Source organism: Myodes glareolus, chromosome 17 (assembly GCF_982192425.1).
Source record: "Myodes glareolus chromosome 17, mMyoGla1.1, whole genome shotgun sequence".
Taxonomy (NCBI): Eukaryota; Metazoa; Chordata; class Mammalia; order Rodentia; family Cricetidae; genus Myodes; species Myodes glareolus.
Genome location: NC_142042.1, coordinates 47,816,716 through 47,834,600, shown reverse-complemented (window position 1 = coordinate 47,834,600; position 17,885 = coordinate 47,816,716). Strand labels below are relative to the sequence as shown.

Sequence of the window (17,885 nt, the reverse complement as noted above, 5' to 3'; positions counted from 1 at the left end):
TCCTCCACAGTGCAGTTAAACAGGAGCCAGGTCTTCACTGCTGCAGCTTCCCTTCTGCATTCTGATGGCAGCTGGGAGGGGAACAATGTGGAATTGCCAGCTCCAGATCCCAAGACAGGCCCGAAAGGGAAGATTTGGAGCCAATACAGAAAACGGGATATACACAAACCAGCAGTGGTTCCCATATGCATCTTGATAAAACTTGGCACCAAAGGGGATGGGGGCGGTCAGATAAGAATGTTTGGGGAAAATGTTCAGAATAGTTAAGTAGTAAGACTGCTTACTGGTATAGCTGGCTATCTAGAACACTGGTTTCTAAGTGGGGGATCAGAGGACAGGACTTTTCATTTGCTTAACTTCATGTATTGTTTAGGATGTTAGGGGTACCATGATGAGGCTAGAGATGGGAACAGTGGCTGAGCGCAGCATGGTTGGTTCCTAGCACCAGGTCTAACTCCAGCTCTGGGGGTGGGGGGACACGACGACACCAAAACTCTCTGATCTCTAAGTGTACCTTGAACATTCCCACACATACATCATGATTAAAAACAAGTGGTTAAAAAAAAAGTAGTGGGCTATATTTGTAGATCATTAAAACTATCAATTCCCTTAGGCATTGTAACAAAGGCAAGACTGGCAGTCGCTGCATCTGAACAAGCCTCACTCAGGACTCAGTCAGCACCTTACATTTCACTTGTGCCCCACACTAGACATCCCTGAGTAACAATGCAGAGCAGACCAGCTCTGAAGTGAGCTGCAACACAAACGCTGGTGTCTCCACACTGTTCCTTATGGGTAACACATTAAGACAGTGGTCCTTAAGCAAAAAATGTTACTTCAGAGGTATGTGAAAATCCTCTAGGACCTTATAAGCAATGACAAGATGCTTTCAAAGCGAGCCAAAACTTGTTTCCCCTTGAACAGCTGTAGTTTGCCTACAGAATCTTTGCTTAGTGTGCAAGGCATTGGGTTTGAGCCCCAGCATGGAGGTGGAAATGGGACAAAAAGCCTCAATCATGAACACTATTGAGCAGAATTCTGTTTTATACTAAATTTAGGATCAATGCTGTACTATATTAAGTAATCTACAGGACCTAACACAGACATAAAGCAGATGCCAAAGGAACACAAAAAGATTTCTAAGTTTACAAAAAAATGAAACGTGCTTATTAAAGCCGTTTTTCTTAGCTTTTTTGAGATACAGTACTGTGTAGCCCTGGTCGTCCTGGAACTTGCTCTATAGAGCAGGCTGGTCTGCCTTACCTCCCAGTGCTAGGATTAAAGGTATGCACCCCTACCTAATGCCCAGATCTGTATTAGCCCCTATTAGAGCACTCTTCCAACTTCCCCAGGTTCCAGGAAATGATGAATTGTTTGGCATCAACTTGTCTTTTCATCATAGGAAGCCACTCTCCCAAGTAAAACAGGCAGGAATGCATAGAACAATGGCATTTTATGTTCTCAGACCTACTGAGGGCATCCTTTGCAAACATTTCATGAGACTCGATTGTTTTGGCTTTCCCCATTCTGCCTACAACATAGCACTACACACTTCAAATAGCAGCAGTACTGGCATGCTCAAAGGCTGGGACACAGCTCAGTGAGAGCACTTGCCTATCATGTAGCCCAGGGTTACTGTCCCCATCACTGCAATATAAAAAAATTCAATTTAATGTAAACCTGACTTATTACTCAATAGTTTTTTGTATGTGGGCAGCAACAGCACGTGTGGCCAGAGGACAACTTGCAGGGTTCCCAAGTTCTCTCAGGTTGGCAGGCTCAGCAGCACCCATGGAACCAACCATCTTGCTGACCTTTAATTTCTAGTCAGACTAGCTGCTCAGTGTGAAACATGACTAGATTTTTTTGAAGTAGAGCATTTCCTTCACGAGCACTTCTTCCCCTTAAAAGTAGTTGGTACAACTGTCTCCTGCTCCACTGAACACTTTTGTAAAGTAAATCGAGTATTCTTCAATTGGCCAAAACAGCCAGTGGGTTAAGACCATCCCAACATTCTTTTGATCCAGTTTGTTCTACAAACCAGATCTTAATGTTTTTCAAAACAGAACTTTAAAAAAAAAATGATGTTCACACAATCCAAGTATAACGTCAACAATTACTTTTGACATAGACAAAGCAAACACTCCCCAACCCTGTCATTAAGAATTCTAGTAAGATTCGGCACAGCACATGCAATTCAAACCTACAAGGAATAAAGTGTACAGGGCACATGTGCACAGGATGAGGCTGAAGCCAGAGATCTCTCCTTCCATGCCAGGATGAACTCCGGTCTGGCTGGCTTGGTTGCAAGCACCTTTACAGGTTAAGCAACACATTTATTTTAAAAGGCACTTTTGCTCAAGATATTCTCTACACAAAACTGCAGACATTTTACCAGTTTCCACAATATTTTTCCTTACATGTTAACAAATGTGGGGAAGCCAACACCCAGGATAAAGGATTTAATCCAGTATTTATTCCATACTCATGATGGTTTTCTGAAATCAGAATACAAGTCATAAGAACAATCTATCAAATAATCTGCTGATAGTCTTAAATAACGCAGCACTGCATTACTGTTATACTGTTCCTAGATTAAGTTTAAAAACTCAAACAGCAGTCTTCATCAATAAAAAAAGTTTTCAATTTTAAAAAAAGGATACTATATCAAGCTGTTTCATAATTTAAGTATTCTCCATTTATAAAAATGCTTTGGAAGCTTGAGGCTTGAATGCTTCTCTGCCCGCGTGCCCCACCCTCTCCCCATCACTTGTTAGTATAGGGCTGCTGCAATGCCAGGCTTTACACGGCTTTTAATATAGTACTTTTAAAATCTGAGAAAGAATTCAAGGAGGGGAAAAGCACATGTCAATGTATTTTTTAAAAAAGAAACTAAGTGAATAAATTTTAGGCATACTAACAATGTCCCTTTGAGGTAGAATGCTAAAAGGACTTTTGATCAATCACAGCCTAATTTAAACCTCTCATAAATTTTCTCTAACATTAGCTGTGGAGAATATTAAGTATAACATATTAACAAGAGCTTCCAAGGTAATATACAGTGGACAAGAATGTTAACCCTACAACTGTTGCCTTCATGTATATTGAAAGCACATAATTCTCCTAAAACAAACATCCAAGATCCATTCCCAAAGTCTTTAGCATTCTATTATGAAAAGCACAGCCATGCTAACTTCAGTACACAACCATAATCCCACACCTACAAAACAAAAATAGAATTAGTGGCAGTTTATTGCCTTATACAAATTTAACCAACATGGCAACCATGCCAAAGGAATTAAAACATTTTCAGGACATATGTACAGACTGTACATTTTAAAAACAAACAAAAATGCAAGAACAATCTGTGCATCATGTGTCAACTCAACTGGGTGAAAACATCAATGCAATATATGGGATTACAAAGGCACTTCCCTACACAAAAAGAAATGAAAACACAGCCTACAGGGAGCTCAGAGTGCATAACTACTGCACAATCTTAATTTGGGGGGAAAAAAAAGCAGAATTTAATCAACATTTATAGGATTCAATGTGATCCAATTTTACAAAATCTTCACACAGTCTCATCTTTGTTTTTATGTTCTCTTTCTTGGCTCTCTGGCTCTACACTCTGGCTCCTCTGATGATCCTGTCTGTCTGACTGGTCCTTGCCATCCCCATGATCTCTCTTGTGGGAGCGGTCTTGGCTTCGACTGCGCTTTCTAGACTTCTCTTTGCTAGGGCTGTGTTCTCGTTTCCTCAATTTTTCCACACTGCCAGTTCTTCCTTGGCTGCCACTTCTACTTCTTTTATTTGACTTTTCTTTGCTTTCGTTTTTATGTTTGCTTGACTTGTCTTTGCTCCTGCTCCTGCTCCGTTTCCCTGCATTTCTGCTTCTGCTTCTACTTCTGTGTTTCCTTTCTCTGCTTCTACTTCTGCTGTGTTTTTTCTTGGAATCTTTTTTGTCGTCTCTGTGTCGCCTATCCTCCTTGTCTTCTTTGTGCTTCTTCTCCTCTCCCTCACCCCTACTCCTCTGCTCCTTGGAGCGCTCTCTCGATCTCTCCCGGTCCCTTTCTCCTCTCTCCTTATCATAATCTCGATCTCGTCTTCGACCTCTCTCATTTTCTTTCTCCCTTTCCCGATCCCTGTCTCTTCTATCCCCTTTCCTATCACGACTTCGACTGCGACTTCTATGCCTTTCCCTACTCCGGCTGTGCCTGCGCTCTAACCCCCGATCAATACTTCGGGATCTTCGTCTTTCCTTCTCTCTCTCTTTGGCTTCCCGCTCTAGTCGCTGCCGTTCTTTCTCTCTTTCTAATTCTCTGTCAAAACTAGAAGATCCATGGCCCTCCCGGTGATGACTTCTACTTCTTGATCTTCTTGGAGATCTCCGCGGACTCAGCGATCTCCTTGGAGATCTAAGAAAAGAGGGAAGGAAGAAACTAGAGTAAATAAAACGCTGTAAGGGATAGGGTACTTGCAGTTCAGTAGAACACTTGCCTGGCACACTGTCAAGCCACTGGAACTGACGACATTCAGTAACAAACATTCTCCAGTACTCAGCACACAAGAACCAAACAAATACACTCTAAAAATTTCATCACCTCACACACACACCAAATATTTGGACGGGTATAATTTGGGGTAGTGCTTGCTTAGCAAGTATTTATATGTCAGTGCTAAGCAGCAAAGGGGTACAAGAAAATAAATGAACTGTTCTCAGTATAGACACAATTTTACTGAAAATGTGATGGAAGAAAAAAAAACTACTTTTTGAAGGATAATAACAAAAACAAACATATTTTAAGAATTTAACACTCCCCAAGAATCACCAACTTTGCACAGGCGCATCTTAAAAAATGGTAGTCTATATCACCTGGACCGCCGGCGCTCAACATGTCTGTCTATCTCCTCAACCCCTTCCTTGCCATCTTTCTTCATCTTCCTAGGCCGGGTTTTAATCTGTTGATCAATATTCTTCTGAACTGGAACTGGAATTCTTGGAAACAATGTAGAAAACCACTCCAGTTTTGTGAGAAAGGAGCGAAGCATCTCTCCAATGGTCATTACACAGCCTCCACCAGCTTTCACATCTAGGTCCTATGAAACACAAAAGATACCCTACTGGTTAAAAAAAAAATCCGTTATTTCAACATATATGTGAACACTAAAAAAGAAAAAAAATCTTTTTACCATCTTTGGAATCAAGTATAAAAAACTAATAGAAAAATTTCAATTTCTGTATCCTAATCTGGCAATGAATGAAGAATATTTGGGCTAATTGTATACATGCAGGTGAGAACAAACCCTGCAGCCTCTTGGGCATAAAGGAAACTGACTCACTCATTAATGAAAATATGAAAAGGCCCCTACATAGCTAAACTATGTGGAACAAGTGATTTAAATTTATATTCCACATACCTACACTCGAGGACACATTTGCACATTATCATACCTAGCACTGAAACCTGGCTATGTAGGAACTACTTTCATATAATTCCTGTCTAAAGGTTATCTTTTAACAGCTGCAATACAAAATGAAGCCCTGCTAAAACTGGAAGCAATAGCAAACCAACTGCCATGAAGCAGTGAGGTTTCTAAAGTTATGTACAAAATAAATAAATGAACAAATAATTGGAAACGCATAATCCATGATGACCATTGTCTCTGAAAAGGGTCATTACCGCATGAAGGCCTTCTTGCTATGCCCTCTCACAGCTCAGGACATGTTAGTCAGCTATTGTCAGTCCCAAACCTACAGTGCAAGCACACAAGGAAAGTGAGATTTGTTATCTAAACAGGAAAACAAGAGCTAAAGGTAAAACTGCTTGCACTCACACACATTTAAGTGTTCAGATATACAGTATTTCCAAATATAATCGCTGCAGATATCTAAAGAAGAAAACATACGTTAGCTCAAACAGAGGACCTCAGGCTTGTAAATACAATATAGAACAGATAAATCAGAAGCATTCAGAAATCTAATACAGCTTAAAAAAATGACATGCCTTTTTGAAGTGCTTTATTCTTAAAAACAAAAGAACCAACCAAAAACAAAACAAAACAAACAAAAACTAATGTAAACCGGGTGGTGGTGGTTGTGCACACCTTTTATCCCAGCACTCCAAAGGCAGAGGCAGGCGGATCTCTGTGAGTGCAAGGCCAGCCTGGCCTACAGAGTGAGTTCTAGTACAGCCAGGGCTGTTACACAGAGAAGCCCAGTCGTCTCAACCCACCCCCGACAAAACGAAAACCAACCATCAAAACAAAAAAACAAAAATCACCATGTAAATAGAAGAAAAGTTTAACAATTATGATCTTCACCTCAACGGAGTCTTTGAAACAAACAGCCAAAACCAGGGAAGGAAAATAATCAGACTGCTGGGCCCGACAGGCATACTTGTAACCTTGCATTAGGGAGTAGGCCAGGATCAGTAGGAGTAGAGCTTTCCTTTCTCAGGTAATCTGAGGCCAACCCAAGTTACATAAGACCTTGTCTCAAAAAAGTTCTCCTTTTGCCTACATTAGTGAGATTTTTTTTTTTCTTTAGGGCGGGCATCTAAACAAAATGAAATTTTTATGAGAAGCACGAATTCATCAAACGACAACAAAATTCTTTTAAGACAAGGTCTCCCTATATAATCCTGGGTGGTCTGGGATTTACTATGTAGGCCAGGCTGGTCTACACTCAGCAACCCACCTGCTGGGACTGAAAGTATGCCCCAATAGCATCAAACAAATTTGTTTGACCTTATAGAAGCAGCTGTTAACTATACCATATAAACTCTGAAACACAAATAGTGATAAAAAGTAGATATACTGGTAATATAGCTCACAACTGAGTATATGCTGACACGATAGTCTTCAATTCGTGAGTAAATTAATACAGGTATGATTTTAATCTTCTCTTGTCTCAGAGCTTAAGATGGTGACCAGATTTAGACTAAAAAACCCTAAAATTCTAATCTACGAGGAAAAAAATGGGCTTTTTTGGGGGGGCAGTGTTGGGGTTCAAGCCTAGAATCATGTACATTGAATATGAATGATTAAGTTTTTAAAAACTTTAAGCCGGGTCTCTAAAAAAAGTATACCCTGTGTGGTATATTGGATTACAGGTCTGAGGTTGCCCTGAGAAAACGGAAAAGAATTATAATTATTTCCTCACCTTGGAAAAGCATAATTGTCAGGCCATTTAAGCCAACCCCAATTCTTTGTAGCTCTGTACTTATAAGCAAATATGAATATTGCCGTTTGAAAAGGGTCACAGTAAAAACCCCCAACTTCCAGTGGATTTAAATGCCCACAGCCACAGCAGTACATGCCTTCTCCACTGCATCCACCTCCTTAGACAGTAGCTACCAGCTGTCCAAGTTAGGATCAACACAGCACAGTGTGATTTGGAAGAGAAAAGGTTATTATTCAAATTATTAAAACAGAACTCTTAAAACATTAAAATAACTTAAAAATTTAACCTAACATGGAAAGTCATCAAATCTTAGCAAAAGGTAATAATACCAAAAGTAGGACTGAAGAAATAAATCTACAAAAATTCTGAGGACATTAAATCCAACAAATAAAAGATCAGGAGCAGTGACGGAAGAAGCCGATTCCGCCTGCTGACATACCTCCTCGTCGTCAAGGAAGGGCTCAAACCAGTCCCACAGGTCTGTAGGGGGCTGTGTATACCTAAGACCATGAAAAAATCCATTAGTTTATGGGATTTAAAATAAAATGTTCATTTAAAAATGTAGATAAACGCATGTTTACCTTATATACATAAATCCAAGAGCTCTGATATATGGAGAGTCTGTATGTGTTATGAGACCCATCACTTGCTTTCGAGTTAACTTCAGGGTGAATAATTTGTACAACAGGCAAAAAGCGGTAGAAACAATGCCTCCTGTTCCAACACCTCGAACCTGCACAGAAAGAGTTCATAAAAATTAATAAACAGATACTTAATACCTATCGATTTGTGCTTGTTTTAGATATCAATACCATGATCTAGACTTAAAAAGAGTATAAAAACTAATAATTCTCCTAACCTAATTCAAAGGAGACTTGAATTTTACACTTTTGAAAATTTCTAAGATCTGCCAATGAACTGTCATTTAGTTTTCCTATAAACTTAGCAGACAGAAAAACTGGAAAAAAATGCACGTACTTCTACTTACCCCTCCGCACATCCCCGTCTGGCCAGCTGTCTTCCTGCTTCCTTTCTCCCATGGCTCAACATGTGTGACCTGAAAATAAAAAAGAAGAAGACAACAAACGTTCCTACTCTGAATCTTCCGAGTAAAGCAAGCTCAGCTTATTAAGAGCAACTCTCCCAAGAGTCGCGCCACTGTAGTACGGTATCCACACTACCCTGTACTCACACTAAGTATATAAACCACCTTTGGGGAAACCGCTCAGACAGAATACTAACAAAACTGGCATGTCTTCAAAGCAGAGAGCTCGTTAAACTAGCTGTATAGACAGGTCACACTCACAAGGAGGTCAGGAAAGTTCTACAATTTCCTACATTCGCAAAAATTAGTATTTGGCAGTATTTTATCTTTTATGTAATTTTAAAAAGTCCTCTAAGAAAAAAAGTTTTAAGATTCCTCCTAAATGGTGTAGTTTTATGGGGAATTTAAATCCACATCACAAAATTAAATGTTTTCTAGGGCTTCTGCTGCTCAGTAACAGGTAAGGTACTCGTTTAAGGCCTGCAGTGGGGGTTGGGGGGTCGGGTGTGAGATGGCATCTCTGAAGCCTTGACAGGCCTGGATCTCACTACTTAGACCAGGCTGGCTTAGAACTTTACCAAGATCCTCCTGCCTCTGCCTCTCAAGTGTTTGGATTACTACCACATTTAGCTTGGGACTTCTTATTTCTAGTTTTCATCTGGATCATGTTCATTCTTAAAGATTAAAATCACAAAGCCACAAGATCATACAGCCTAACTGCAAACCCAGAGTATAAAATAAAGCTAAGTGTGAAGTCATTAACATATAGCAAATGTAACCAATGATAAAGTACCATCTCTGCTAAAGGGAGCACTCTACAAAAACAGCTTTACCTAAAATATAGCAAAAAGCTACTACTGAAACAAACAAGCCAAAAAATACTAGATCTGTTTTTGTTTCTTAAAACAAATAAACCCTGCTCTTTATTTTTGCCCATACACTGTAACACTTCATTTCAGTGGCTTTAGACAAAGACAACAAAACCCCTATATTTAAAATGAAGCACAAAAAACCCTACATTAAGTGAAGCTGTTTTGCTCAGCTCCTGCAATTCTTTCCTGTTCCCAACAACTGAACTGTGAAAGCCCCAGTGCTGGGAGCTGAACCTAGGGCCTTGTCCATGTTGGGCAAATGCAGTTACCAGTTTGAATTGAGCCACAACCCCTTTCTACCCTTTAAAGGGTACCCAAAGGAGTGGATACAATGCAAAACTGAAAGCCTATAGACTTCAAAGATTATTTGATCCAAAGAAACTCATAATAAGTTTAAGTCACGTTTTATGGTTTTATTTTTAATTACGTGCATGTGTGGGTCTGTGGAGCCCAGAAGGGTCTGAACCTCTGGAACTGGGAAACAGGAGGTTGTGACCTACTAAATGTGGATGATAGGAACTGAACTTAGGTCCTATGCAAAGGGAACATATGCTCTTAATCCATGAACATTGCTCCATCCCGAGATTTCAGTTTTAAAAATGAATTTAAATATACTCTAAAGAAAAAGTGGTCTCCAAATACGTCATTTGAAATTAACTTGAAAGATTAGTCTATATTTTAAAACAACCTGTCAAAAAGTGCAGGGACCCAATTCTTCAAGGTTAACTGCATAAACTAACTAGTCATCATCCTATATCCACACTGAAAAGGCCTTACCTTTCCAAAGTTAGTTTTACAAACATCTACTCGGAGTATCAGTTACACCCACATTAACAATCTTTTGTAAGAGAACACTAAGAGGGCTGGTCTAATCTATGTCTCCAAAGTTAAGATTTTTCCATAAAAAGCAATTAGTATCTCAAAAAATTTCTAACCTAAACATGTAACTGGGAGAAAAGTAAGTAAAATAAAATATAGAATTTCTTTTTGGTAACATCTCCACATGTATATTTAGATGACACAAAATATATTTGGTCTGTCTCAAGTTTCTAAGTGTCAAGACAAGAAAAATCCGATGTACTTTATTTTACATGCTCTAGCGAAAAAATGTTTAAAAGACATCAAGACTATTAATACTCATTAAAAATATAAATTAACTTCGGAGGCCTGGAAGGTATTTTTTTAACTACCTAATTTGCAAGGAAGTGGAGAATCTAGTTAGTGAGACCAAAATCAATGGCCCAAAACCAAACCAAAAAAAAATAAATAAACAAAAAAACAAAAACCTAATTAGCCATTCATTTAACCAGGGAAATGCATTTATGGCGATTGAGCATGATTAATAGTGCATACCTCTACCTGCGACCCTGGGCTGCTCCGAGCCTCGCTGCAAGACTGAGTCAATCCTGCTAACGAAACAAGAACTGAGACACGAGTGCAGTGAGGAGGCGCCAGGTGAGCTCCCCAGCACAGCCAAGCCAGCACCGACCCTGCCGCAGAAGCCCAGGGCCCAGAGGATTCTAATTATGCCCAACGCACAGGTGGCTGAGACCTCCGACTCCTGACTTCCTGCTGGGAACATTTCCAGGCCTTCTGTACACCTCTCTGCACCGGCACACCGAGCCACCCTCGGCCCTCCCGCCCCACCCCGACACACGCACACTAACCAATTCTGGTCGGGATTGGAGAGTTAACGCAGGACGCGAGGCCGACACGCAAGGAATTACTCCAGCAATGCCGCTGGCCCGAAGGGCAGCGGAAGCACCACCAAGTTAGTGCTTGGTCGACACGGGTAAAAGGGAGTCATTTTTAAAATGGTGAACTTGAACGGGCTTCTGGTAATACTTTTTCTCCTCTCCCTTATCCCTTTTGCCCAACAGCTCCCTGGGGGTTAGGCAGGAGGTTGGGGCAGGTTAAAGATCGGTTGTGGCGGGCTCGCCCGGCTCTTTAAAAAAAAAAAAAAAAAGAAAAGAAAAACGGGGGGAAAAAAACAACCCACGGAACCTGAAAAGGAGAAAAAGGGCGGCCCTAGCCCGACCCGTCCCAAACCAGCCAGGAGCCGCACTTCTCCCTCCGCCAACTTTCACCCTCCCCCCCAAAATCCTCGGGTCTCGGGGGGGGGGGGGGCGCTTCCACCGGTCTCCGACAATCCGCTCTGGCGGACTCACCCCCAAACCGAGGGGCCTAGGGGCTGCGTACCTTAAAGTAGATCTCGTCCACCACCTCGTGGTAGGTCTTGAGCTCGTAAAGCTGCACTTTGAAGTAAGGCGACGACAGGATGTTGGTGAGGATCATGGGGTTGAGGTTCATGGTCTTCTCGTTGCCCCACAGCGGCAGCACGTTGCCCTGTTTGCCCGACACCGCCGGCTTGGTGGCGCCGCCGCCGCCGCATGGCTGCTGCTGCTGGGCCACGGCCGCGGCCGCCTGGTGCTGCGGTTGCGAGTTGCCTGTTAGCGCGGGGCTGTTGTTAGCCATGTTGCCGCGGCAGGAAGGAGGGAGGGAGGGGGGGGGGAGGCCCAAGCTCGATCGCGCTCTTCGGGACAACGGTCCCGGACCTACTCCATGGAAGGCCGTCGGGCCGGGGAGCCCGCTGCGTTGTGCCCCAGCCGAGCGTGGGACTGTAACTGGGACGCCGACACACGGACCCCGGGCCCGGGGCGCACAGCAAACGCAAGCCGCGAGGACGCCGGGCGCAAAGGAGAGCGGCGAGCCAGGGAGCACGATCTCTTCCGCCAACTGCCCCTGGGAACAAGATGGCGGGCCCAGCGGAAGTGACGACGTACGCCCGGGCTGCCGAGCTAAGCCCGTGGCCAATCAGAGTCGCCCGTGTGGGCAGGCGGTTCCTTTTCCTGGTTGCGCGAGGTCCCTGCTGGTTGGGTCCGCTGCGGCGGTCCCTGTGCCATCCTGGTGGGTTCCTCCTGGGAGTTTCGCCCCAGGGGAAAGGGATTGAGACCCGACTGCTGTGTATTAGCGTTGGAATCAGTGGTTTAAGGTTTTAGAGGCAGGAAGGGGGTCTCGTCACCCTTACTCACTGCGCTTGACTAATGCGTGACTTTTTACGCCTACGGAGCTTCCGAGGTCTCAAGAGTTAATTCTGTTAAGGTTCCCCAGAAAGAACTAGAGTCTGGGAATCCCACTTCTCCGATAAAGGGTCCTTGAGCCTTTCTCAGAAAGTGTCCAACCGGAAGTCGTAGACAGACTCAATTTACTCACATTGGCTTAGGATAGCTCCCCCCCAAAACAAACAAACAAACAAAAAACAACAGAGTTTCTCTGTAGCTTTGGGGCCTATCCTGAAATTCGCTGCGTAGACCAGACTGGCCTTGAATTTACATCTCACCTGCCTCTGCCTCCTGAGTGCTGGGGTGGCCTTCAGCCACCACCACCCCGTTTGTTTGTTTGTTTGTTTGGTTTGTCGTTTGTTTCTTTTCTTTCTTTCTTTTCTTTTCTTTTTTTTTTTTTTTTTTTAAAAAAACAGAGTTTGGAGCCTGTTCTGGAACTCGCTTTGTAGGTCAGGTGGCCTCGAACTTACAGAGATCCGCCTGCCCCTGAGTGCTGGGTTTAAAGGCGTGAGCCACTGGCTAGATTGGGATAACATTTTAATTGCTTTGTGAATGTTAAAGAAAGTACTCTCAGCTGGGCATGGTGGTGGTGCCCCCTTTAATCCCACTGCTGGGGAAGAAGCAGCAGGCCAGTCTCTGAGCCCAAAACCACCAGATCTACATAGTGAGTTCCAGATCAGCTAAGGCACCACAAAGAGACCAAATCTCAAAAGAACAAAAAGCAGAAAAAGCCGCTACCCTGCCTGGAGTGTTTCGAATCTACCTTTTATAATTTTTAGATAGGGAGACTAGTATGTAGCCCAAGCTGGCCTCACACTCAGGACAATCTTTCTGCCACGGTCTTCGGAATACCGGGATTTCAGTCGTGAGCCACCACGTGTAGTGAGATAGTTATATGGTACAGCTGCACTGGGCTGGGCACCAGGTGTGGGGGTGGGGGTAGCGAAATGGTATAAAGGAATCAGCAAGGGTCAGTTCTCAAAGGCTACCGACAACTTAAGATGAGTGGAGTTTGAGAGTTAAGTGAAGGCTATAGCGCTCTGATGTATCTTTGGATGGAATGGGGTGGGCATTTCACTGGCAGAGAATAGCCTAAGCATAGAAGCCAAAATCAGGGTTACTAGGTGGTAAATAGCACAGATGGCAGGAGGTTAGGAGATAGGCTTCTGGGGGAGTGGCAATACAACGCCTATAATGTCACAATGAAACATTAGGAATTTAATAATACTTAAACCAAATGTTACTCCACATCTTTATAGCGTGTGTGTCTGTTTACTTAAATCAGGCCAGGTTTGGTTTTAGTGGCCACATCTGTAATGCCAGCATTCGTGAGGCTGAGGCAGGACAATCAAGAGTCCAAGACCAGTCTGGGCTATATAACAACAACTTGACTTTTAAAAAAATCAAGCTATTGGTGTTTTGTTCAATGATAGAACACATGTTTAGCACATGCAAAGTCAGTTTAATCCCAACACATTTACATGCTTCTGTGCACATTCATGTATACACATGTTAGAGGCTGTGGATGTACCTCACAGGTAGAGGCATTGTTTAGCAAGCAGGACTTTTAGCCCCACCACTGGAAAAAGAAAATAGTCCATACATATAATGGTACCACCGACCTTTGTATTACTAATGCTAATATTTTTGGCTTCAGTCCATTTTTGCAGAGATTATCAGAATAATTCCAGGGTACCTCTGCTCCTGGCTGCCTCCTTAGCTGCAAACTCAACTGAGTGTCATCCAATGACATTTTTCATTCTATTTAATTTCTGCTTGTGCTGCATCTGACTGTTTATTCTTTCCTGGAAGCTTTTGGGTTAGGAAGATTCAAGGCAGAAAATCTTAGCTTCAGTATATACACAGAGGGGGCAGAGATGGAACAGAGGACAGTGGGAGATGGGCAATGAGTTGAAACCAACTGCTCCCCAGAATGAATCCTATTGATCACCCCTCAGAGGGAAAGCCATATGCAGCCCTGGTTTGCAAGTCAACATTTTGCCAGTGACTAAATGACATAAGTCACTTTGGGTTCTATGAGGAGGGTGGTGATAAGAGAGGAAGTGATAGATATAGATAGAGGATAGATATCAATTCCTCTGCTCCAAGGAGGAGGTCCAGCGGAGTCTGGGTTGTGAAGATGAACTTTCTGGGTGGAGGTCTATACGTGTGGAATGAATGAAGAAAGGCTATCGTGTTACTTGAGGAGAGATTTATTTGGGTCATGAGTTCAGAGGCTTAAGTCTATCATCACTTGGCCGTGTTAGTTCTGAGCCTGTGTGTGCCGGTGTTACTGGTGCATCTCAGGGCTGTGTGTGCCAGTGTTACCGGTGCATCTCAGGGCTGTGTGTGCCAATGTTACCGGTGCATCTCAGGGCTCCCTGCCCAAGTATCCACATGCATGAGCCTGAAGGTGTTACGCACTGTTTCAGCATTTAGGATGTTCTTGCCTGTGATGGGGCAGATGCCACCGTTGGCAAGAGTGTTCTGCCGTGACACTGCCTGATTCCCAGGTAACCTTGACAGGGCACACCTGGAAACAGATCGAGGGCAGCTGTTATGTCCATTCCCTTGGGGGAAGCACTTCTTTTCCTTGAGGTAATAGCCGATGGTGTAATTCCGATCCCCAGTTTCCTTCTCTGACTGGACTATGGCATTGCCGAACCCCATGAATTCCTTCCCAGCCATCTTGTTCAGATATTGCAGTACAAAATCAAACTTCTCTACTTTGTTAAAGTCCATCTTGGTCAAGGAGCTGACGACAATGGCACCTGCCTTGACCATGGAGTTATGGGAGAATCCTTCTTCATTGAGGGAGATTTTGTTACAGCGCAGACTCCTGGGTTCCTTGCCCACAAACTCGTGCGCATGGTCATTGCCTATCATGCTCACAGAGACGGCATAAGTGAGGGGCTTGACACAGAACTGCAGGCAGAAAGGGATCTTTGTGCGGCCCCGAGTGCTGCTGGCCATCTTCAGTGCACAAGGAAACACCCCTGAGGGGCTATGTTTGACTTGGCCAGGTGAGGGATGTAGGCTGCTGCTTTGCCTCCAGTGAGCTCTTTGGCCCGTGAACTCCTTAAAGTCAGGAATGACAAACTTCTTTCGGAATGCCTGAGTCAGGAGCACAGTGTTGCGGCTTACACACTTTTGGAAGAGATCCCGGTCTAAAAGTTCACCACTGCTGGACTCTTGGACCATGCACTGCATTTGTTCATACAGTCCTGGAGCCGTAGGGCTGACGTCTGCACTCCAGTGGCTTTCAGGGATGGGGATCTGTCCCTGTCCCTCAGCAATAGTTGAGGCAGCATGCTGCTGTTTGATGCATCATGATCCCTGTGCTGCGGCAGGCTGGTGGCTCTACAGGGTCCCCTTGCCCTGCGCTGTGGCCTCATTGTGGTTGTCCTGGACAACCCCGCTCTGGTGACCCCAACCTCCTCGCCAGCACCAGTGGTGGCTGCTGTGCAGCTCAAGCGCGTTCTGCAGAGCCCTGATGGAGCGCATGCCATCTCTGGCAGAGCGACCAGGATGCTCCAGACCAGCGAGCAGCAGCGAGGAGGGAGGGGTGGAAGAGTGGAGGCTGAGCCTAGCGGTGGGAAAACCATCGCATGAACTTCTTATGGCAAGATTTTAAACCTTCCCCTCCCGACTACTTTTTTCCCTCAGAAATTTTGATGTGTCCTGAAATTATATGTAAATAAAATAGATACACAGACAATGGGGATATATGTAGCTCAGTTGGTAGAATGCAACATTAACATTATATAAGCACAGAATTTGGCATGTGAACACTGGAGGATCAGAAGTTCACAATTATTCTCTAACACAATACAATCCAAAGATACACTAATCTGATATTTACATGTGGTAGTTTGAATGTAATTGGCCCCTGGAAGCTCATAGGGAGTGGCACTGTTAGGAGGTGTGGCTTTGTTGGAATAGGTATGGCCTCATTAAAGGAAGTATGCCACTATGGGGGTGGGGTTTGAGGTCTCACACATGCTCAAGCCTACCCAGAGCCTCAGATCACTTCCTGTTGCCTGCTGGTCAAAACGTACCTCCTTCTCAGTTCCCAGCTTTGTCTCCAGCACTATGTCTGCCTGCATGTTGCCTTGCTTCCCACCATGACGATGATGGACTCAATCTCTGAAGTGAGCAAGTCACCCAATTAAATGTTTTCTTTTCTAAAAGTTGTTGTGGTACAGAGAAATGACTGCTGAACTTGTCTAAAGGTGAGACAGTCCTTCAGGGTTCCTGCTTCATGAGAGAGTCTGCAAGACATTCTGCTGGACACAAAAGAAAGTGACTGACAAACTGCCAATGTAGGCGGAACTGTCTTTGAAATTTCCTGCTTCGTGGAAAAGTCTGCTGGATACTATGAGCCTGCTGGCTGAAGAGTGGATGCCCCAACAATATAGAAGTACTTTGGGTGACTGTCCAGGAAGCGAGATGTCTCTGTTAATTCTCGAGTTTTGGAAGTTATTTACAATATACTTCCTGTTTACTTAGGTAATATTATATCCTTTTGGAGTCTTTGATGGAGTTGAAGAATTGATAGTTATAGTTTTCCTTAGTTATAATAAAAGATAAAGTTGATATAAAAAAAGTTGTTGTGGTAATGGTGTCCCTTCACAGCAATAGAAACCCTATCTAAGACACGTGATAAGGAATGGTAACAGGAAATAATTAAGCTTTTGTTTTCTGCTTTTTGTAATTAAACCACTTTATTTTTCTCTGCCTCTCTCTTCTTTGGTTTGGGATGGGGCAGGTTGCTCTCAAAATTACTATGCAACCGTGAAAGACCTTGAACTCCTGATCATCCTGCCTCTACCTTCTGAGTGCCTGGCTAGTTTACTTTTTCCTTTCTCCTCACCTTCCTTCCCTCCCTTTCTCTCCTTTTTTTTTCTGCGTGTGTGTGTGTGTGTGTGTGTGTGTGTGTGTGTGTGTGTGTGTGAAATTTGAGGACCATATTATTAGAGTTGGAGAGAGAAACAATGGGGAAGGCAAACTGCAAATCCCAGCAGCTGCTGGGAAGGCAGAGGAGACAGAGGAGATAAAGTTGTGCCTTTAGTGTTAGACACAGGTCAGTAAGCAACTGGACAAAGGGAGTGCCGGGGGAGGCGGAGGCTAATGGGATAAGGAGAGTCTTCAGAGAAACAGTGGAAAGTACACAGTGTCAAGAAAAGCATGATTAGGCCTTGGCCAGTACCTGGAAAAAGATGTAAAAAGCTATGCTACTTTTAAGGTTAGAACTCAGAGGAAGCAGGCTAAGAAGATTTGCAGGCAGTGTCCCCTTATGCTTTTTTTCCAAATGACATCTAACGTTTTAATTATTCTAAATACAGTCTTTTTATTTTTATTTTTTGTGGTCTTATTTTGTGGTGGGAAGGGCTCCAAACTTGCCCTGTAGACCAGGATGCTCTTGAACTCAGAGACAGACCCTTTTGCCTCTGCCTCCTGAACGTTGGGATCAAAGGTATCTGCCATCATACCCATCATATATATATATATATATATATATATATATATATATATATATATATATATTACTTTTACTTTTTATTTTTTAATTATTTATTTTTGAGATCAGGTTTCTCTGAGTACCCCTTGCTGGCCGGGAACTCACAGAAATCCACCTGCCTTCAGAGGCATGTGCCATCAACCCTAACTCTTACTATTTTTTTCTAAGATAACTTTAATTCTCATAAGTATTAAGGATT

The 17,885-nt window shown here is 43.3% G+C and overlaps 1 protein-coding gene and 1 pseudogene across 1 annotated transcript; both read right to left on the bottom strand.

Moving 5' to 3' along the window:
• Positions 1-2,454: 2,454 nt before the first annotated feature.
• Positions 2,455-11,856, bottom strand: Prpf38b (pre-mRNA processing factor 38B). The gene is made up of 6 exons (XM_087897627.1): positions 11,303-11,856; positions 8,175-8,243; positions 7,768-7,919; positions 7,626-7,686; positions 4,877-5,100; positions 2,455-4,418 (listed from the first exon to the last, which is right to left on the bottom strand). The coding sequence occupies exons 1-6, from the start codon at positions 11,576-11,578 to the stop codon at positions 3,575-3,577; spliced, it is 1,626 nt and encodes a 541-aa protein (XP_087753753.1). The 5' UTR covers positions 11,579-11,856; the 3' UTR covers positions 2,455-3,574.
• A 2,506-nt stretch (positions 11,857-14,362) lies between these two features.
• Positions 14,363-15,800, bottom strand: LOC125406496 (glutaminase liver isoform, mitochondrial pseudogene; annotated as a pseudogene).
• Between the last annotated feature and the right edge of the window lie 2,085 nt (positions 15,801-17,885).